This window comes from Trichoderma reesei (assembly GCF_000167675.1).
Source record: "Trichoderma reesei QM6a unplaced genomic scaffold TRIREscaffold_6, whole genome shotgun sequence".
Taxonomy (NCBI): Eukaryota; Fungi; Ascomycota; class Sordariomycetes; order Hypocreales; family Hypocreaceae; genus Trichoderma; species Trichoderma reesei.
The window spans coordinates 731,608-753,018 of record NW_006711153.1 but is presented as its reverse complement, the minus strand read 5'-3'; the positions used below and the strand labels follow the sequence as shown (position 1 = coordinate 753,018).

The 21,411-nt window shown below is 54.5% G+C and overlaps 6 protein-coding genes across 6 annotated transcripts; 3 read left to right on the top strand and 3 right to left on the bottom strand.

Annotated features, from left to right (window-relative positions):
* Positions 1 to 1,553: 1,553 nt before the first annotated feature.
* On the bottom strand, positions 1,554 to 2,306 carry TRIREDRAFT_106014 (Golgi membrane sorting nexin; the record flags this gene model as incomplete). Its single annotated transcript, XM_006964093.1, has 3 exons — positions 1,554 to 1,582; positions 1,666 to 1,987; positions 2,238 to 2,306. The coding sequence occupies 3 exons, from the start codon at positions 2,304 to 2,306 to the stop codon at positions 1,554 to 1,556; spliced, it is 420 nt and encodes a 139-aa protein (XP_006964155.1).
* A 1,050-nt stretch (positions 2,307 to 3,356) lies between these two features.
* TRIREDRAFT_76795 (uncharacterized protein) lies at positions 3,357 to 5,586 on the bottom strand (the record flags this gene model as incomplete). The annotated part of the gene is made up of 4 exons (XM_006964092.1): positions 3,357 to 3,596; positions 3,654 to 4,203; positions 4,287 to 4,584; positions 4,642 to 5,586. The coding sequence occupies 3 exons, from the start codon at positions 5,584 to 5,586 to the stop codon at positions 3,890 to 3,892; spliced, it is 1,557 nt and encodes a 518-aa protein (XP_006964154.1). The 3' UTR covers positions 3,357 to 3,596; positions 3,654 to 3,889.
* A 1,259-nt stretch (positions 5,587 to 6,845) lies between these two features.
* On the top strand, positions 6,846 to 10,350 carry TRIREDRAFT_22005 (glycosyltransferase family 39; the record flags this gene model as incomplete). Its single annotated transcript, XM_006963968.1, has 5 exons — positions 6,846 to 7,433; positions 7,513 to 7,802; positions 7,911 to 8,194; positions 8,281 to 9,747; positions 9,826 to 10,350. The coding sequence occupies exons 1-5, from the start codon at positions 7,165 to 7,167 to the stop codon at positions 10,348 to 10,350; spliced, it is 2,835 nt and encodes a 944-aa protein (XP_006964030.1). The 5' UTR covers positions 6,846 to 7,164.
* Positions 10,351 to 11,369: 1,019 nt separating this feature from the next.
* TRIREDRAFT_106009 (fungal specific transcription factor domain-containing protein) lies at positions 11,370 to 13,723 on the top strand (the record flags this gene model as incomplete). Its single annotated transcript, XM_006964246.2, has 2 exons — positions 11,370 to 13,021; positions 13,132 to 13,723. 2 exons carry the CDS (start codon positions 11,370 to 11,372, stop codon positions 13,721 to 13,723), a joined length of 2,244 nt encoding a protein of 747 aa, XP_006964308.1.
* Positions 13,724 to 16,065: 2,342 nt separating this feature from the next.
* Positions 16,066 to 16,995, top strand: TRIREDRAFT_59642 (uncharacterized protein; the record flags this gene model as incomplete). Its single annotated transcript, XM_006964245.1, has 1 exon — positions 16,066 to 16,995. One exon carries the CDS (start codon positions 16,066 to 16,068, stop codon positions 16,993 to 16,995), a length of 930 nt encoding a protein of 309 aa, XP_006964307.1.
* A 967-nt stretch (positions 16,996 to 17,962) lies between these two features.
* Positions 17,963 to 20,290, bottom strand: TRIREDRAFT_59542 (guanyl-nucleotide exchange factor; the record flags this gene model as incomplete). Its single annotated transcript, XM_006964091.1, has 2 exons — positions 17,963 to 18,256; positions 18,485 to 20,290. The coding sequence occupies 2 exons, from the start codon at positions 20,288 to 20,290 to the stop codon at positions 17,963 to 17,965; spliced, it is 2,100 nt and encodes a 699-aa protein (XP_006964153.1).
* Positions 20,291 to 21,411: the final 1,121 nt, after the last annotated feature.

Sequence of the window (21,411 nt, the reverse complement as noted above, 5' to 3'; positions counted from 1 at the left end):
TGGGCTGACTTTAGGGTCCTCCAAGGCTGTGAAGAGGGGGAGGGTATGTAAAATGGCTCAGCAGAATGGAGAGAAGGCTTCGTGGTGTCTCATTGTGTTTGCCGGCACATGTCTTTTGTTGTAAGGTGAGCAAGAGGCTAGGTAGCTTAGTGAACATACCTACAATACCTAGTCTCGGAAGTGTGTCTGATTTTTGTGACGACATCCATTCAGAGAGACAACTTGTCAATTGTCTATTGTAGCCACAGGTGAGCTCCCCGTACTTACATCATGGAATCTTGGCAGCAGCATCGTTCAGCAAGGCAGCACAGCTCTCTCAGATGCAGGCGAATCTGGTCTCATCACCATGGCTTCAACAGCCACCGGCGGCGAGATACGCGTACCCACCGGGCGACGGGTCGCTGACAACAAGGCCAAATACTACCTTGATAATACGAAGTGAAGGGAATGAAAAGTCACCGCCAAAACTTCCCATCATCTCTTGGGCAGTTTTTTCTCATTTTTTCCCTGCTTTGCCAAGAACACCAATGGCCCGATAGCCATCACGCAAAAAAAAGTCTTCACCTTCGCCGGTCCAGTGATTTTCCCTGGAAGCTTCTCCATACCGTTGCATTATGACATCGTCAGTGGAGCGGCCCCCGAGTTGGCCTCTTTGCCTCATGGGAGACTGGGGAGCCGTCGCCTCGAGCCCGATCCACAAATACTCCGGACCAAAACATCAAGATCGACAGGACGCAATTCGCCATGATCGGCTATCGTAGGAAAACTCTTTTATCTGTCCTTCGTCAACTCGTCCTAGGCTTATGTACTGCAATATGTACTAGCAAGAAACTGGGCTTATTGTTTTGCCAACCATGTTGCCTTGTTGTTGGTCCGACAACCTACCTAGTACATACGAGGCAAGACAGGCAACATGAATATTCCGCCACCCATCTTGCCATTTACCTCCTACCCTACAGCGTACCTACCACCTATGCAAGCATGATTCTAGAACCATCACAACCCAGTCTTACATAGACAATCATGGCGACGTTCACATGCCCTTTTGCGTAAAGATTGACGGCTTCGTGTATTTTAAGGTTGAACAATATGTGCAGTGAACGCTGCGATCCTACATACGCCGGTGTCGCTTTGTATCGTCCCCTGCATGCGATGCAAATCATCTGCTGGCGAAATCCAGCAAGCTCTGATGATGCATCACATTGATGACGGAGAGGGCAAAAATCGCAAATACTACATAACAAACCAAAGAAACTACCAAAGAGACAGAAGAGAAGAGGCGATAGAATGAGACCGACACGGTGGGTAGGTGGTATGACGCACATCGCAGAAGCCAGCTCACACCGAAAGACCCCTTTTAACCTGCAGGCTGGCCTCCCCTTTGGACGCGCCATGCCACGCCAGATCTTCCCTCTGCCACGGTTCCAATCGCTTGGTGACAAAGATGTGCACAATGGTGGCTTTCTGCGCAGCGCGTAGTGGTTCGGATCCATGTTTGCGCTCTCGGACGGTGTGTTCACGACGACGACGACGCAACAACAACAGCAGCTCCATCACCATGCGTTGCGGTCCCAGTTCGGGTCTACGAGAAATTGTTCACGTCAGTTTCTTCAAAGACGAACGTCACCCATACTTGACATAAAAAAATGGACGGACAAAACATACCCTGAACAAAGGCGGCCAACACCTTGCTGCCGGTCTGCAGCAGCGGGTGTCCCACGACAATCTTGAGAAACTTCTCGAGGCCCGCCCGCCGGTTCTCGATGACATCGTCGCTGAAGCGATTGGTAAAGACCTTGCCGGGCAGGGGCGGGATCGTCACGCGGGCGCTCTCGCGCTCGAGGATGTCGCGAAAGTACTCAAAGTCCGAGTATCGCCTGCGCACGCTGCTCTGGCGCAGCTTGAAGGCCGGGATGTTGGTGCGGCAGACGATCTCGTAGTCGGTGTACATGGACCGGCCCATGCCGTGCGTTCGAGGGTTCCGTACCTATTTCGCAGCAAGGACAGACGGAGCATTAGTACAGGTCATCACTTCCTGAGAGCGCTGCACGACGAAGCATCGTAGCCTCTTATGGATAACCTCCCCCCTTCCGTCACCATGTTGTCTTTCTACTCCCGCCCCCCGTTCGACCTCGTGACCTTTTGTCATCTTGTCTGTATTCCCCCGTCCGCCATTTCCCCCCCTAGCTGAACCCATGATGAGGCTTCCCAGTGCTGCGGCTTGTCGGTTTCCTCACCTCAATCTCGAGAAAGTTCTCTGGCGGCCCGTAGATCTCGTCAAAGCTCTGCTGCCTCGTGTCCGGCATGGACTGCAAGATGGGCCGGTGCAGATCCGGCGACTTGCGGGCCGCCCGCGCGGCGTCCTGGTTGTCCGACAGTTTGGCGGTGGTGTCGAGGTCGGGCGGGTTGCGGCTCGGGGGGGTTTGCGCGCGCGCGCACACACACACACAGGGGAGACGAGGATTCGATGCGCTTCTGGAGGGAGCTGGAGCCTCGCGGAAGCTTTTGTGACGTGACTGGAATGGACGGAAAAGATGTTGAGCAGCTGAAGACGAGCACGAGCCTCGATTTCTCTGGCTATTACCTTGGAGAGCAGGTAGATAAAGGTGGTTTCCGAGAAGCAGTCGAGTCGAGAAAATGCGCTCGATCGTGTGATGACGAGCCTGGTGGAGAGTGACGAGATTGGATGCCGAATCAAATCAAAGAGCACAGCACAGTCCAGGCCCAGGCAATGACTGCCCGGATATTAGTAGTAGCCCAGCCCATAATATGCTGTGCCTTCCACTGGGTGCACAAATCAATCGCCGGCAAGCTACCTGTACATAGTAATGTGATCAAGGTGGGGTTTGCAGTTGCTGCTGTTCACGTGGGGAGAGCTGGAGAGCTTCCCCACCATTCCATGGATGCTTCTAGGGGGCACCTTTCACTGCAGATTGCTGAGATGCGCTGACTTCTTATCGCCCAATTGGGGACTGGACTCTGCTCTGATACCGGACCTCATCCTTGTTGTTGCTGCTCTGCCTGCCACAGTCAAAACGTCTGCTGCTTGGCTGTAACCGCAAGATAGCTAGTAGTCATGAGTTGAACAAGGCTGTTATTAGATGAGAGCCAGAATCATTTCCTTTACACTAGTGCCAGACTCGTCATGCGCATGTTACAAAACCACGGTCGAGGCTCCGTGAACGGGTTCAGGCACCTTTGGGCTGCTGCACTGCATACCTATTGAGAGTATCACAAAGGGAGAAGGATGGTCTCCCTCTGAAGCCAGCAGCCAGTGTGCCGCGACAGACAAAGACATGCCTTTATATCAACATCACCCTATTACCCATTCCATTTGCTGGCTTGCTACCTACCTCGGCAGCGCAACCCAGGTTACAGGTTCCATTTACATGACTAGAACGTGGTGCCGATGCCATCGTACCTTATATACCACTCCCGGTTATATCGACCAGAGAGCCATGAGCAAAAGGGCGGATAACAGCATCCTGGCAGCCATCCCTCCAAAACAAAAGGGGTCTCCCATGCAATCTGGCACACATCGTCCTCAGTCAATCTCATGCTGTGAGAGTTGTGCACAGGGCGTCTCCTGAAAGCCGCTAATATAAAATGAGCCCCTGATACATCATGGATAAATGACGAAAAAGTCGCCTCACCTTGAGCTCCCAAACTCCATAATCGATCAACCCAACCCCCCCATCTATATCCAGTAGAGTCGCGAAGAAAGGCGATGCTTCATTTGGACGATGGACTATCCGGTAGTAACCCTGTGGCGTGGGACAATTTGAGGTGCCGCACAGCCATGGCCAACGCGAAGTCAGGATTTAACCCCCCCCCCCCCCTTTTTGCCGCGTTATATTTCGCTAACATGTCATTCCCACCACGGCCATCATCACTTTTGGTTGGGCGCGAATCTCTGGTGGATTGCTCGGATCTGCTCGTCGACATTGACATTCTGCAGGTGGTTGAGATGAGCCTGGCTCTTCCCTTCCAAATGCCCGTCAAAGCTTTGAGTCGCTGCCTTCTTCCGCCGAGCTTGCTCATCCTCCGAGAGCGCGTTCCCTGTCGCCGGGTCGAAGACGTCGCTCCTCTGGCTGGCAAGTCGCTTCAGGTTGTTGGCGACGTCAACATGCGCAATGTTGGATGTAGCATAGCGCGACTCGGCCTTGGCCTTTTGCTCTTTCCAGCTCGGGTCCAACAGCTCGACTGAGTAAGGTGAAAAAAAGAAGAAAGCAGGTTAGCCAGATGTCACGGAGGATCGAGTCACTTGGGAGGCTGGCAAGACTTACTTCGCATGTGAGCTTCGAGCTCGTTCAGGGGAATCTGCTGCTTGCAGTTGGGACACAGCGCCATCTGCAATCCTTGCTTGTTCGCCGCCTTCTGGGCCGCTCGAGGCACGTAGTTCTCCTTGATCTTCATCGGGCCAAGACCACCCCGGGCCTCCGATTGCGCCTGCTGCACGCGAGCCTGGGCCGCGGATCTCTCCTGAATTCTCCGCGACTCCTCCTCATCCCGAGCAGACTGCTGTGATTGTTGTGCTTCGGCGCCCTGAACAGACACTGGCGATGGCGCATGCTGCTGCTGCTGCTGCGGAGCGTATCCCGTATGTACAGGGAGGGGAAACGATGCTGGCTGGGGCGTGACTGTGGTTCCGTTCTGTAGAGTGTCCTCCTCGCCAGGCATGGCCTCTTCGATGCGCAAGTTGGCACTGATGGAGGCCTTGTTTCTGTCCTCCAAAGAAGCGTATTGGAGGTCGCCCAGGGTGGTGGGCGGCGGTAGGTTGGCGCTTTCATCGGCGTCGGAAAACGTAATCGTCTCGACAATAACAAAGTCACCCCAGTCAATGCGAGCAAACTCGGCCTTTGCCACCTCTTCCTCGGCCTCCTTCTTCTTCCTCTCGGCCTCCTGGTACTTGGCGTATTCCGCCCTCGCCTTCGCTCGCTTCAACACGTGGAACTTATCCTCAATGTTGCGCTGCAGCTCCGCCACGCGCTCTTCCTGCAGCTTGCCGCCCTCGCCATCGAGCCCGCTCGCCCGCAGGAGCAATGTGTATTGGTCGACAATGTGCTGGAAGAAGTTGTGGAACGTGTGGTTGGGAATGAGGAACTGGAACTGAGGGTTGCCGGCTTCGCGCTGCGCCAGCTGCGTCATGAATTGCCGTCCGTTCTTGGCCACGAAAAGCGCCGTCAGCCGGATCACGTCCAGATCCTTCTGGTTGATGTGAGGCATTCGAGCACAGAACTGGAAGTCGGGCGGCTTCGGCGGTCCCTTGGGCTTCTCGGGGACTGGCGTAGCGCTTTCTCCCGCTCGACCGGCCGCGATATCGGTGCCGCGACCGGCTCTAATCTCGCTCAGTCGCCACTGGTAGTAGTCGTGGTATGCATCTTCGCGGCTGAGGAAGCTGAATTTGGGGTTCTGGCGTTCCTTTTCTCGGATGCGATCTTCGAAAACCGAGCCGTTTCGCGCAACGTATCCGGCGGTTTTCTCGAGGATGTTGCGAATCTCGCGAGGCGGCAGCACCACGCCAGCGGGAGCTTTGATGTCGTCAAGCGCGTTTGGCGCACTTGCGTTGGCGGCTTCCGCAGCCATGTCTGAAGACAACAAAGACAGCGGCAAGCTGAGCCGTGACGTGATGTTGCTGCAGCTGTAGGTTCTGGAGGAGGCTGAAAAGGAGGGGAGAATAAGGAAGAGAGTTCGAAAGGGAGTAGAGGTGATGATGTTGAGGTCGATGATGATTGGTGATGCAGCGCTGGCTGGAAATTTCCTGGCGCCTTGCACACGAGCAACCAATTGAGTCGGCTTCCGGAACTATATTGATCCGGACGCTGCTCAACTGTTGCGCCACAATCGATGGTGCATGAATTGAAGAATGGATCAGACTTGCAATACGAGTTGTTTCGTGTACCGCATCAAGGACCTAGGACTTGCTGATTGATGAATAATTCTCGTCGGACAAAACGTTGGCGGCGAACTGATGCAACATCCACTAGCCAAAGATATTGGTCTGCATTCTCGTCGCAGATTGTTTCTCACGTAGAGTTGTACCATCGGCAGCCACGTTGCCCAAGTTTCAGGTACCAACACCTGGAGTGGCTTGGTGGCAGCACATGTCAATTGGCCTGGCACCGAGTGACAATGGAAAATACAGTGGCCTCTTACAGTGAGCCTCGACCTCGCTACGAACCGAACGGGGCTCCCTTTGATGGATCTTAGTGCGGCTGGAGGGCGTCCATTCAGTCCTTTTTGTTTCGTACCTTCGTAACGGATGGAATTGAACAAGGCCTGTGATGTCGAGGACGACCAGCTTCGAGATGCCGGCACCTAGAATAGGGCCATGCTATAAGTGATGTTAAAGTAGTCTGCCTTCTGCATGTACGCGTCGAGCAATATGCTTATATACCTAGTAAAGAAGATACAACGAATCTTCACAACCCTGGAACCTCAATTTTCTGGAGTAACATTGTCCATCGCTTATTGGACCATGCCTCGAGCGCTAGTGGCCATTGGTTCAATCGCTAGAGCAAGGGGGTCCCCTCACCAGAAACACGAGGCTGCAACGGGGTCCTTTCGCTGGAGTCAATGCAATGGCGGTACTCAGCGTGTACTCTCTCGTTGTATGGCGCCAGAGCCGCGTCAGTCGGTACCGACACCCGCAGGCACAAAGTACAGGTATGGCGGTGCAACCAACAGTGGCGCCAAGGCTGAGGGTTCCTCCCTGGAAAGGCCACTGTAGCTACATTGCCATGCCGGAAGCGTGAAGCTGAACTCACTCCCACCCCTGACTGGTTTGGTTTGGTTTGCCCATCACGACGACCACTTTTCGGCTTCTTCTCCCCTTGTGCCTCTTATTTCCTCTTCCTTTCTGCCTGTGCGCTGCGACTCTCGATCAGCGGGTGTCGGTTCTTTTTTTTCTTTCCTGTGCCCGGCCGAATCTGGGCGAGTTCTCTTGCCCATTGTTCCCTTTGTCAGCTTCTCCCATGAGGCATCTTTATTAATTTCCACACCTCGTCTCCTTCGTTCGATACGCTCATTTACCGGTCCGACCTGGACATTCCTCCCGCCTCCTTTGAGCGCTCGGTCCTCGCTATTCTCCAGTTGCACGAACCGGCCGATTGACCTCACCGTCCGCGCCCTTCCGCCTCGACAATCCCCGCCAGACTCTTCGCCATGGCGAAAGCGACGGCGCGGGGCCGCAGCCCTCAGCCTCCCCTCGTCGCAGAAAAGATGCCCGTGGCTGTGACGGCGCCAGTCGCCTCGAGCAAGTCCAAGGCGGCCAAGAAGAACAGCTCGTACAGGTCCGATGGTGTCGCCGACAACGACGTCTTCCTGCTCCCCGGGGCCGACTATGTGGCGGCCTTGGGAGTGACCGTCCTGGCAACCATTGTCCGCTTGTTCAAGATCTACACGCCCACCAGTGTGGTGTTTGACGAAGTCCAGTGAGTCTCCCCAGTGTGCTGTGCTGCGTGGCGTCCCAATTCGCTGGCATTGTGCTGACTGACTGCCGCCTCTCCATAGCTTCGGTGGCTTTGCTTCCAAGTACATCAAGGGCAGGTTCTTTATGGACGTGCACCCTCCCTTGGCCAAGATGCTCATTGCCCTCACCGGATGGCTTGCGGGTTTCGACGGCAACTTTGACTTCAAGGATATCGGCAAGGATTATCTGGAGCCCGGCGTTCCCTATGTCGCCATGCGAATGTTCCCTGCCGTTTGCGGCATCCTGCTCGCCCCCTTCATGTTCTTCACCCTCAAGGCTGTTGGCTGCCGAACGACGACCGCCATCCTTGGCGCCAGCTTCATCATCTTTGGTGAGTATATAATACTGCCCCTACTCTGAAAATGCCTCCTTTGCCAGTTTGCTTTGTGGCTAGCCGCAAGTTGGTGCAGAATAAGTTCTGACCTGAGCCTCGATGCAGAAAATGGCCTTCTTACCCAGGCTCGTCTCATTCTTCTGGATTCTCCATTGGTTGCTGCTACCGCCTTCACGGCCATGTCATTCAACTGCTTCACCAACCAGCACGAGCAGGGGCCCGACAAGGCATTTTCCCTGAGCTGGTGGTTCTGGCTTGCCATGACTGGTCTTGGCCTCGGCATCACCTCCAGCATCAAATGGGTTGGCCTGTTCACCATCGCCTGGGTCGGATCTTTGACTCTTGTGCAGCTGTGGGTACTCCTCGGCGACAGCAAGAATGTCTCCATGGTACGTTCAGAATAGGGGCCTCACCCCCCTATCTTGCTCACCCTGATTCCCGTTGCGCATCGGCTAATCCAACCTTCTCGACGCAGCGTCTCTGGTTCAAGCACTTCATGGCTAGAGTCTTTTGTCTCATCATCATCCCGCTCACCTTCTACCTCTCCATGTTCGCCATCCACTTCCTTTGCCTGACCAATCCGGGCGAGGGTGATGGATTCATGAGCTCCGAATTCCAGGCCACGCTGAACAGCAAGGGGATGAAGGACGTCCCAGCTGACGTTGTCTTTGGAAGCCGAGTCACCATTCGCCATGTCAACACTCAGGGCGGCTATCTCCACTCTCACCCGCTCATGTACCCTACCGGTAGCTTGCAGCAGCAGATCACTCTGTATCCCCACAAGGACGAGAACAACATCTGGATCATGGAGAACCAGACCCAGCCCCTTGGTGTTGATGGCCAGCCCATCAACGGAACTGAAGCGTGGGACGCCTTGCCGGAGGTGCACCACGTCGTCGATGGCTCCGTCATCCGCCTCTATCACAAGCCCACATTCCGACGCCTCCACTCGCACGACGTCCGCCCCCCGGTCACCGAGGCCGAGTGGCAGAACGAGGTCTCTGCCTACGGATACGAGGGCTTTGAGGGCGATGCCAACGACCTCTTCCGTGTTGAGATTGTCAAGAAGCAGTCCAAGGGGCCGCTGGCCAAGGAGCGCCTCAGAACAATCGAAACCAAGTTCCGACTGATCCACGTCATGACCGGCTGCGCCCTCTTCTCCCACAAGGTCAAGCTGCCTGAGTGGGCCTCTGAGCAGCAAGAGGTTACGTGCGCTCGCGGAGGCAGCCTGCCCAACAGCATCTGGTACATCGAGTACAACGAGCACCCTCTCCTCGGGGATGACGTCGAAAAGGTCAACTACGCCAACCCTGGTTTCTTTGGCAAGTTCTGGGAGCTGCACAAGGTTATGTGGAAGACAAACGCTGGCTTGACCGACTCACATGCCTGGGATTCTCGCCCTCCGTCATGGCCTATTCTTCGCCGCGGCATCAACTTCTGGGGCAAGCACCACATGCAAGTCTATCTTCTCGGCAACCCCTTCATCTGGTGGTCTAGCACGGCCGCCGTTGCCATCTGGGTCATCTTCAAGGGCGTCGCCATCCTGCGATGGCAGCGCGGATGCAACGACTACGCCAGCAGCACGTTCAAGCGCTTTGATTATGAGATTGGCACCTCCGTCCTGGGCTGGGCCTTGCACTACTTCCCCTTCTATCTGATGGAGCGCCAGCTGTTCCTGCACCACTACTTCCCGGCGCTCTACTTTGCCATCCTCGCCCTCTGCCAGATGTTCGACTTCGCCACGGTGAGGATTCCGGCCGCCCTTGGTTACCGCAGCACTCTCATCAACCGCGTCGGCACCGTGTCGCTTCTTGTCATATCGGCAGCTGTCTTCACCCTCTTCGCGCCTCTGGCCTACGGTACCCCTTGGACCAAGGCAGAGTGCAATCGCGTCAAGCTCTTTGACAAGTGGGACTTTGACTGCAACACCTTCCTCGATGATGTAAGTCCTCTCTAGATGAGCCTCCGAGTGGCGACGAGGAGCTTTGTAACAATCATGACTGACGCTTTTGGTGTTTAGTACAAGAGCTATACCCTGACATCACTTGCGCCCTCGAGCATTGCTCCTTCACCGCCTGCTGCCAACGTGCCAGTTGTGAACCAGGAGCAAAAGCCCCTGGCAAAGCAGCCTGAGCCTGTCATCTCGCAGGCAGCCGTTCCTCAAGAGCCCCAGATCCTCTCCAAGGAAGAGAAGATTGAGTACCGAGACCAGGACGGAAACCTGTTGAACGACGAGCAGGTCAAGGCGCTTCAGGGCAAAGTCGAGTTCAAGACCAAGTACGAGACCAAGACGCGCGTCGTCGACGCGCAGGGACACGAGATCCCCGTGCCCGAAGGCGGTTGGCCCGACGACATGATTGCCGGCGTGGCCCCTCCTCACCCTGACGTCGAGGGTGTTGACAAGGAGACCCCCAAGGTTGAGAGCGCTGAGGTTCCCAAGGAGGCTGCTGCCAGCCGTGACGGGGAAGTAGAGGCCGAGAACCTCAAGGCGAAGCCCGCTAGTGAGGGACAGGAAGTTGAGGCTACCGTTCAAGAGGAACTGTGAAAGAGGATGGGGGTAAAGCTTGGTCTTTTCTGGCCAGCTCCCAGGTCTTGAGAGTTGAGGTTCCAAAAAAAGCAAAATCGAAAAGGGGGCAAAAACAAAACACTCACCTCACTTTCAGAGACGGTGTCTCGATAATCTTTGTAATAACGCGTCAAATTAACTGCTCGTCCTCACACAACCAACTATCCAGGGTGGCGTCCAATTACAGCAAACCCCGTATACCAAGCTCTCCGGTATGAAACAATTGAGAGCTCAGAGATGAATGGGCGCTATGCAGGAGGTTTTTGATTGGGCGGCGAAATGGAAGAATCTTGCTTCACTGATTTTACACGAGCAAAGAAGGACCTGACAAGAATCTGTAAAAAGTAATGGAAGAAGCGAACTGTGAAAAAAAAAGGAGCGTTAAGAAAGGGCGGGGGTAAGGGGGATTGAAAAGGGGAAGAGAGAGAGGAAGTTGCAGGCTCTATATGAATGTCATCACCCATCATGTAACGTCTGGTGTACACCAATTGTTTTGCAGAATAGTCTCCTTGTTATCAATATGTAACGTCTTTGTCATGACAGACAAACATCAACGCCTGCCCGTCTGATGCATGAAGTAATCCTAATAAATGTCAAGGCATTTCGGCATTCAACTTTCCCAAGGCTCACCTAAGAGGTAGGTGGGTTTCTGTCCTGTATTTTGATGGCGGTTGTTTTGTCACTTGCGAATGCCTGAGGAGGTCACCAAACAACGAAGCATTTGGGCGGCAGAAAGTATAGCCGCCCGCCTGCACCTGACAATTCTAACTTTTGTCTGGATCCTTCCCAATTGACTTGGTGGACCAAGGCTTTGAAAGTTGGACTCGGAATTTCTCCTCTCGCCATCAATCAATCAATCATCTCATCTCAGAATCTCATCGCATCATCCTGGTGTCGAGCAAATGATAGGTTTGCCTGGCTGACTGGTTGTGCTTCAGCTGGCCCGATATTGTCCCTACATAACTCACGAGTCCTCCTCCCCCGCCAAGCAGCCAGACATGTCGGATGCAGACTCGCAGCAGATCCCGCCAATCGAGATCGGCTCATTTATTGCCCTACGACCCGACAAGAGCGAGTTCATTGGCAGTGCCAGCGGTGTCTTCTTCGCAAACACCGTCTTCCGGGCTTTCGCAACTGCAACATCGACCTCTGGCGGTGCTGCGGCAAAGCGCCCTCAGGGAGATGTAGATGGCCTCGGCACCACAGCGACGCCGGACCCCGGGTCTGCGCACGAGTATGTCATGGCGGAGGAGAAGGCCCAGGAGCAAGCAGTCGAGGACGACGATTCTCTGGGCGTAGGAGCCGTGGGCGCTGAGGAAGCGAGCAAGAGCCCGGGGATTCGGTCGTATGGCATTGCAGCGCCTGGGCTGGGGATTCCACCTCCGCCGGCTGTTGCCAAGCGGCTGCTGGTGGAATACTTTAGGAGATGGCATCCTTTTCTTCCCTTTCTCCACGGGCCTACGTTCTTTGACAAGGTGAACCGCTTCTACGACCTGGAGGGCAAGTCTGCGGAACCGATGAGCCAGCGGAACAAGGTGTATCAGGCCATCATCTTTCAATGCGTCTTCAACATTGCCGACTCGAACCACAACCAGAAGCAGGAGAGGGAGCTGCCGGAAGAGTCTCGCATCAAGTCTTCTGTGGCGCTGACCAGCCTGCTTGGCATCCTCTCCAGTGGCCACGACATCCCTTCTTTGCAGGCCCTTCTGGCCGTGGAGCTGTATCTGATGACGCAGATGTCTCTACGAGCAGCTTCGACAGTTCACGGAGCAATGACGCGCATCCTATACCACTGCGGGCTGCACCGATGCCCCTTTCGATACGTTCAGTTACCGCGCGATATCTGCGACATGAGGAAGAGAATCTTTTGGTCTGCCTATGTGATTGATCGTCATCTGAGTCAGGTGTTGGGGCACCCCCTGGCGCTCAACGACGAGGAGATTGACGTCTGTCTGCCGGGGGCTCCAGAGGTTCACAATCCGGCCAGGCCATTTCAGAACATACCACACACGCGCTCTCCGGTGACGGAGGATGACATGCATGCCTACGCACCGGTCGACCATCCGACCTTTGGGTCCGTTTCCTCCGCAGGGGATCTCACCGATGGGAGCACCATTGGCACCCACGAGGACAGCATCAACACGGACCAGCTTGTATATCGGCCACAGAGCTTGGGCGAATCCATTCTCGGCTTTCTGGTGACGTATTCACGGCTGCTAGGGCAGGCTCTGGACCTTTTCCACAAGTCCATCCACAGCCGGTCCATCACCTGGGACAAGGTGCTGGAGATGACGTCCAAGATTCACGCGTGGTGGAACACGCTTCCGCCGTCCTTTCAAGGCGAAGGCTTGACGTCTATCTTTGTAGAGCCTCAATCGCACCATGGCCCTCCCTTTGCGATATTGTACCACCAACTCATCCTCATCATGAACCGACCATTCCTCTCTCTCCCTACGAACCGAACAGATTTTCAATTCAGTCTGCAAACGGCTGTGAACGCCAGCCGCGCCATTGTCAAGAAGCTCAAGCTGCGGCAAGGGGATTCGCCCTTGGTGGCGTGGCCAGGGATGTTGTCGGCTGCGTGGATGGCCGGGCTCGTCATTGCCTACGCCGGGCTGTTGAAGCTGTATCCAATGGAGAAAACTATACTGTACGTTGCGACCAGTTGTTGAACTTGACCACCATTTTTTTTTTTTTTTTTCGTTCGAAGTTCATCTACCAGTCGTTGCACATCTAGCTGACAGGAAGCTTGCATCGTAGGGATCTCAACTGCGCCATAAGGCTGCTCGGCATGATGAGCCGAAACTGGACCAGCGCCCACCACTGCCGCGTGACGCTGAAGATGCTGCTGGACAGGCTGACATCGAAGCCGTTCATGGATCGAATCAACCCAGCGTTGTCGGCAGACCCGTCCCTCAGCATATTGACGGACTGGAGCCAACCCGTCTTTTCAACATACCAGAATCTTCTCGAGGGGAGCCGCAGCAAGCGCCGCCGGGTCGAACAGAACAACGTCAACAGCAATAACACTGGCAACAATGCCGGCAACAACAGCATTGGCAGCAACCCTGGCCTTATGGGCAATGCCATGAGTGGCTATCCTGCCAGCCACTTCATTGGACCCGACTCAGGGTTCGTGGGCGGTGACAATCTCTGGGACTACCCAAGCTTCCAGCCAGTGTTGGAATATACGGGCCCAGACTTTGGGTTCGACGCAGATCAGCTCTCTCAGCAGGGGGAGTGGGAGAGATTCCTGAGTGAGAACATGAATCCGGAATCGTCAGGACTACTGTTCAACAATGTCGGATGGGACTCGTACGTTCAGAACCTAGGAGACAGACTGAATTTGTAAGTGGCGCCATGGTCTCCCGTGACCTTGTTTTTTCCCCTTCTCATATAGTACTCCTACGATGCCCTTTCAATATTTGGCAATGTGTGAAAGTTATCTGAACCGGTTTTGGTTATCGAAGCCTAATGCCTCAAGATGAACAATCACACTCACCCCGTCGATTGTGGCTACGGTTGCAGAATCATAGATGACATATTCGCAATCAAAGTTTGGAGAAGGGAAAATATGTCATAACAACTACCCAAGTACATAGCAAACGGTTGATAATGGTACATGATCAAAGGGAAAAAAACAAAGAGAAAGCCCAATAATATCTACCATACAAATTGCCGTCTAAAGTCCTGAGACAGATCAAACATCTCACCTGTCGCCAATTCCCTTGGAAATGCCGTGCCAGAAGCCATGGCGGGTTCTATCGCTGTTGGGAGAGCTGTAGCAGTCGGCTCCATCGGCAGTGGCTGATATGCTTCGGCACTACCTCTCGAACTGGACCTCTTCTCCTGCCGACTGCTTGATAGCGGATCTGGTGGAACAGGATACGTGTCGAACGAATTCTGGTCGGTTTCTTCTTCTGGAGTGTCGCGGCTGGCCCGCAAAGAATCCGCGCGACGCCCCAGGACTTCGCCTGCCCAGCGCTTCACCTCGTCTGCCGTGTTGAGGGGGAAGCTGTCCCAGTGAGCGATTGTGCCCGTCTTCTTGGCCTCTATCCGGCCTGCCGCGTCAGTCGTCGTGGTTGTTGCTATGGCGGCGGCACTTGGCACATCCGCCCTCTTGGCGGGCTCGTGCTTGAATGCGTCTTGCAACAGGCTGTCATCCGATACTTGGAGCAGCTGCAGCAGGACTGCCTCGGTAACTGCCAGACGATGCTCAAGGGCCTCGATGTAGCCCTTGGCGGGACCACTGGGTAAAGGCTGGGGTTAGGACACAAACAGTTATGTTTGCTTACTGGAAAGCTCTGGCCGCATCTTACCGCTTGTATAGCTTTGGCCACACGCATTCCCGCTTCATGTCACGGCATCGCGAACAAGTCGGTCTGCAGAAGGTGGTCAACAAACAGGCACTCACTCTCAAGCGATTCTGTCTGGTGGTCTCACCGTTTCTCATCGCACTGCAGTCATGGGTCAGCCATACAACATGAAGAACGCTTGCAATTGGGGTTGTCTTCTCTCTCACCTTCTGCTTCCGAGATCTACACCCGTCGCAGGCTGCGCGGCCACGGACCGGAGCCATGTGAGCGTCTGCCGCAAAGTGGGGCCGGATGTGACGATGGTCGGGGTTGGAAGGCACATGCAAGGAGGGGAGGTGAGTTAGTACTTCAACTCATGATCCCGCCACGGAATCCGGCTGGTCTCTGGTCCCTTTTTGAAAGGTGTCTCGCCTTTTTGTTGAAGTGGGAGAGGGAAGAGAGGCTCGGATCTGAACCGAGTCGAAACACCTGGTACGGGTGCTGGGAAGGTGTGGGATTGAGGAGCACTGATTGGCAGCAAGCCGGCGGAAAGGGAAAACGGGCTGGAGAGCGGCTAAAAGATGAGCCGATGGCAAGGAGCCCGGCACAACTGGGGAAGTTGCATCACCGTGACACTTGCCTTCTATTGCACTGTCTTGCTTGTGCACAACGGAAGGAGCAGCTCGTGAGATCACATGAGCCCACACGTTGTCTGTGAGCACATGAACCAAAAGAGCCTCGATTCTCCTCCTTCATCATCCACAAAGAAGCAACTCTCTGCTCGGCATCATGTTCGCCAGTACACGACAAGCGCCGTGGCCCTGTGATGGACTGAGTGCCTGCAACTGGACCGTGCCCATCGTCTATGACCACTCTATTCAGCGACTCGCGGGGTACTGTTAGCACCGAGGTAAGTTGCCAAGGTATGTGTCTGTGGTTCTACTACTAGGTACCTCCCTGCTGCACGTTGTCAAAGTGCATGCATGCATTTACATGCAAATCGTCAACGACTAACATGAAATTCCCCTCTTTAGACCTACCTTAGGTTCTAATGCCTCCCTCCTACTCTACGCCGCCTCCCAGCTGCAAGTGCGCAGGCGGCCATTACGCTCTCTCGATCCTCTTGACACGTCATTCCAGGCCATTTGACGCACATCCGCGTTGCTACTCCAAGCTCTCCATCATGGCGGCAGCAAATCATAATGGGGACCTCATGCAGCCCCTCTTGCATGGGGCAAACACCAAAAGCATCTCCTCTCCCATATGTCAACCTTGAGGAGATCCTATCCTTTGACGACAACCCACGGCTTAGCAGAATTCGACATTGCCGCTATTGCTCGTCTTTGATCATATCAACCTCCCCCTATCCTCACAGCCCATCCCTTCAACTGTCATTACAATGGCAGGTGCCTCCACTCTTTTTCCTTATACCTTTACTCCCTTTACAGTGCAGACGCAGTCTTCCCCTCCCATCTCCATCTTCGGCATTCAGTCGTTCGGCCAATCTCCCTCGCTGCCTCCTCTTCTGCTGCTCCATGGGTACCCTCAGTCACACCATATATGGCACCTGGTTGCTCCCCAGCTCACGTCCCTCTTCTCTGTCGTGATCATGGACATTCGCGGCTACGGTGCTTCATCCAAGCCTGCCAACAACACGGCTCTTTACGCCAAGAGCCACATGGCCAATGACTGCATCGCCGTCATGGATGCCCTCGGCTTTGCTGGCCAGCCCTTTTACGTCTGCGGGCATGATCGTGGCGCCCGTATCGCTCACAAGTTGCTTGTTGACCATCCGGCCCGCGTCCTCAAGGCCATCCTTCTGGACATATGCCCTACTCTAGCAATGTACAACTGCACAGATCCCGAGTTTCCAAAAGCTTACTTCCACTGGTATTTCCTCATCCAGAAGTCTCCTCTTCCCGAAACGCTCATCAGCGGGGCCCCGCGCCAAGTCACCGAGACGTTCTTGACTGGCGGAGACCTTTCCCGCCTCGCCATGTTTCACAAGGATGCCGTGGAAGAGTACGTCAAGTGTATGGAAGACAAAGACTTTGTCCATGCCACGTGCCAGGACTACCGTGCGGCCGCTACACACGACCTCGATGAACAGCGGGATGACCTCGCCAAGGGGAAGCTGATCCAGGCACCCATCAGGGTGTTGCTGGCCGCGGAGGGCATCGTCAGTCGCCTCTTTGACGGGCAGAAGGAGTGGACCAACGTCACGGCAGACGGCGTGCCGGTCCAGGTCGAAGTTGTTGACTCGGACCATTACATCCCAGAGCAAGTCCCAGACGTCGTTGTGTCTCATATCCTCGATTTCTTTCCGTGAAGGTTTTTTTGGAGTACCGCGCCGGCATACCACAGGGCAACTCGCTTCTGGTGATGGTAGACTGTTAGACCCCAGACATTTGACATCAGGTTATATCAGGCACATATTGAAGGAGCAAGCGAACATTCATCAAGATGCCAATTCTTCTTTGTTCTAATACATCTATTGTCATTAGGTACCTATATGGATCCCCTCAAAGAGGAAGTCGCTTTCGAGGGGGCAGTGCCCCTTCTTCGTCTCCTAAACTCTTCGTGGCCCTTGTTTCTAGCATGGCAGTGAATTGGGCGGGTTGACCCAAACGAGCATTCCCAAAATGCGTTCCGTGGTGCGCCCGCTCAGAATGATGGCAGTTAAAAGCAGTAGCATGATCAAAAAAGGTGAGGAAAAAAGATGGTAAGAAAGGAAAACAGCCAGCAGAGAAAACAAGGGCCAAACCAAAAGAGGACGAAGTTGTCGCCAGTCAGAGAAAGAAAACGAGTACAGATCAAATAATTCTGCAAGTGAAAGAAAAGAAGGAAGACCATGAACCCCTGACCGAAGGATGCTCTAGCCCATATTTTGCTGGTTTCCCTCAAAGTTTTGCTGGTTCTTCCGAAAGGCCCGTATCCGTCGAGCAAAGTCCAACCCAAAAACGCCAATCATATTTGACCTGTTGTTTTTTTGTGTCCTTCTCAGCATTCATATCGTTTGCCTTCATTGCCAAATATGCTCGCCAGTCTAGCTCCCTCCCCCCCTTCCCCCTTTCCCCTTTTACCACTCCAGCCAATCCTTTTCCCAAGTTCCGGGCTTCTGTTCGGGTGCAGGGCCATGAAGTCAACTCAAAGTTGATCGAAATACATAAAACATTAAGCCATACGAGGCGACGAAAGCATTACAAAATATATAGTTGCGAAATAAGGGGGAATCTTTCAAAATCCGCTGTGCGAGTGGTTCTGGCGCTTCTCTTTATCAATGACTCGTCGGTCTTTCAGTTCTCAATGACGGTAGTCGTAGACAGGCGCTTGGTAGCCTCTGACCCAGAGTTGCTGATGGCGTCCAGAGTCAGGGATTGCAAAGAGTAGCGAAGAGGCTTGGTGCCGTCGGTCTGGTCGGGAGGTGTGTGAGGTTCATCCGTGGACACGCGGCGCCCCAGCTCAAACTCGCTGCCGTCGTCGTCTTCGGTCTCTGAGGGTGGAGCTGTGTCGAAACTGGTGTCGACAACGGATGCATCCTCTTCCTTTTCTGCAGATGCAGCCTCCTCTTTTTCTGTAGATGAAGAAGACTCTTCTTTGTCTGTGGATGCAGCCTCCTCCTCCTTTTCTGTAGATGAAGAGGACTCTTCCTTGTCCGTAGATGCAGCCTCATCCCTTTCTGTAGATGAGGCTTCTCCCTTGTTCGCAGATGCATCGGCAACGGGGCCGGTGGCCACATCAGGCTGAGCGTCGACGATCCGCTCCTGGCTGGGCTGGCGGCTGTGTGTGGTTCCTGCGTGCGTCTCTCCATGGGAAACAGGGACGACACCACCTCCCAGGCGGGCCCAGAACATCTGCTCTCTCAAGCGGACGCTTTCCTCCCATGCCGCCTTTTCGTTCTCCTCATCATCGGCCCTCCAGTATCCATCCTTGACCATACGAAGGAACCCGAGGAACTGGCAAGTGGATCGCACGCGGACAGTGCAATAGCCGCAGAGAGGGTACCGCTGGGCCGAATCAGCCTCGCTTGTCCGGAAGCGGTAGTTGCGCAGGTATTCCGCGTCTTTACGAGACTCGCCGCATAGGGCGCAAGGATAAAACTGCGGCTTGGGGACGGGAAGAAAGCTGGGAGTCGTGGGCGGCGCCGGGATGGGTTCGACGACCAGCGAGCCATCGGCCACGGCTGACAGAACGGTGCGGCGAGCCAGCCATGACAGTCCCGGCGCAGCATCGAGACGAAGAGTGGGCTCAACATCTTCGGTAAGAACACGCTTGAAGAAGCGCGTCTCCTTGAGCTGAGGAATCGGCGAGGGCGTTGAAGCGGCGCTGGTGGCAGACACGTTTGCAGATGCGTTGGGAGACTGCGGCGTGCTGGAGTTGGTGCTCTGGTTGAGGTTCGAGAAGGCGCTCAAGGAAGAGGTGGAAGCGTTTGAAAGGTGGGCGCTCGAAGTTGAGCCACCAAGTCCAATGAAACCGCCGATGGAACCGGCGGAGACACGACTTCCGGAGCGCTGATGGGAGAGGCGAGCAAGGGCGATGAAGTCGTCGTACTCGGCGATATCTGTGCGCAAGACAGGTTGAATCAGATGCGTAAAGCTGGTCGGGGGAGCCGGGGTCGATTGCGATTCGGCGTTGTGTCTGGAAGGGGACGGCGTCGGCTTCTCGGGAACAAGATGAGAGTCATCCTTGGACTCGAGGCCGGGACTTGAGGGCGCCGTGTTGTTGCTCGGGTCATCGCGCTCCATGACCATCGTCTCGAGCACCTGCTTCAGCTCGGAAAGCTGCTCCTGCTGCGACTTTAGAAGGCTCTCGGAATCTGCGAGCTGTGCCTTGAGCTGATCATTCTTCTTTGTCAAGACATCATGCTGGAACTGAGCGTCCTCCTTGGCGGCAATGACCATCTTGTTTGCCTCTTCGAAGAGGGCCGTGGTCAGGTTCTCCAGCTCCTGCTCAATTTTGCGCTTCTCCTTCTCTGTCTCTATCCGGCTGGTCGTCTCCTCGTCTAATTTCTTTTGCATCGCCTTCTTCTCAGCCTGCCAAACTTTGCGCTCATTCTCGAGCGTCGATCTGCGGATCCAGACGTCGCCAGCCATCATCTCGCGCTGGGCGGCCAGCTGAGCCTCCAAGTCGCGGATGCGTTCATGTGACGTCTCCAGCTCGTGGCGTGTCGCTGACAGGGTGTCATCGAGGGCGGTCTGGTGGTTGATGGCGTTGATGAGTTTTGTGCTGAGCGTCGCAACTTCGTCGCTGAGGCCGGGATGCTGTGAAATGGTAGAAGCGCCATCGCCGTCGTTGCCGTTCAGTTCTGGATGGGCAGTCGAGGGCCTCTGGCCGCTGCTCGACGAGCTGGCGATCTTCATTCGTGGATCGGGTAATGTACTCATCTCGTGGCTGGGGAAGTATGAGGCGGCCTTTGATGCGAATGATATTATGGGCAGATTCGAGACTGACGGCGACTTGGGCGGCGGTCGAGGGCGGTATGATGAGGATGATTCGTCGATGGAGCTCGCGGCCGTCGATATTGACCGGAGATGGCTGAGAGACCTGGCTGAAGATGGAAAGTGCTGAGACCAGCCGGCGACGTGGATAAAGCTGTGGAATAAGCTGTTAGTGGACTGTTCCATTGCTGCTTCGCATCTCGAAGGAGCAGAGAGACAACTGTGTCGCGCACCCAAGAAGGGAGGGTGAGGGAAGGGAGGACAGGAGAGAAGAGAGTACAAGTAGACGGTGTTGAGGATGGGTAAGATGGCAAAGCAAAGTAAGGCTAAGTGTGGAGTGCATAGCATCAAAGTCAAAAGCTTAAACTCTCCTTCAGATTTCGATAATCATAAATTCAAAAATAATCGAACATCGTAAAATGGGAAGGGCAGCCAGCCCGGGAAATGATGCGAAGAGGGGGGTGCGCGAACAAGGGAAAGAGAGGCGATGCAATGCAGGTATGACGTACGAATCCATAGTTGCAACTTCCTCGAAGTCCAATATCTGGTTGAGCCGCGTCTTTCCTTCCTCCTCAGTTCTTCTTCCTCGGTCGGTAGTTTCGGCAGGCGATGCCGTCACTAGTATCACCGTCGAGTGTCTTGCGTATTCGTGTTCGCTCTGTCGGTGTCTGCTGGTTGCTGAAGAGAAATTGGGATGAATGGTAAGAAGTGGATGGGTTATCCCGTCGTGGAGGAGAAGAGTAGAAGAAGTTGAGGTGAGATTAGAGGGCGTATTAGAAGGCGTATCGAAGAGGAGAAGAAGAAGTAGTAGTGGAAGAGGTTGACTTCAAGAACGGGCAGGAGATCGAACAAGCTAGAGTCCAGCACTGGCTTGTCGCTGGCCGCAATCGGGATAATTAAAAGGATCTAAGGCTGCGAAGATGTACGGTATAGTATAGTGTACAGTAAGAGGGGGTGGGATATAACGGTAAGGATGTACTCGGTAGGTATCGAAAAGAGATAGAAACCAGAAGGAAAGCAAAGAGAAAGAAGAAGAAGAAGAAGGCGAAAAATGGCGCCAAGCGTTAGCTGTGTGGCGTCGTACGCGCGCAGAACGGTTTGCGGACGCCCGAATTGGGAAAAGAAAAATAAAGTGAGCGAAAGCCTGAATCTGAGATAGGCAAAGATCCAACAGAGAGCGACGGAAGACAGGAAGAGACGGAAGAGCCAACTGGGCGATTCTGCGACTTGAGGACTGACAAGAGACCGGAAGGACACTTGAAAATCAAGGGAACAAAGAGAGAGAGCCCAGAGGCGGCGTCGTCGGG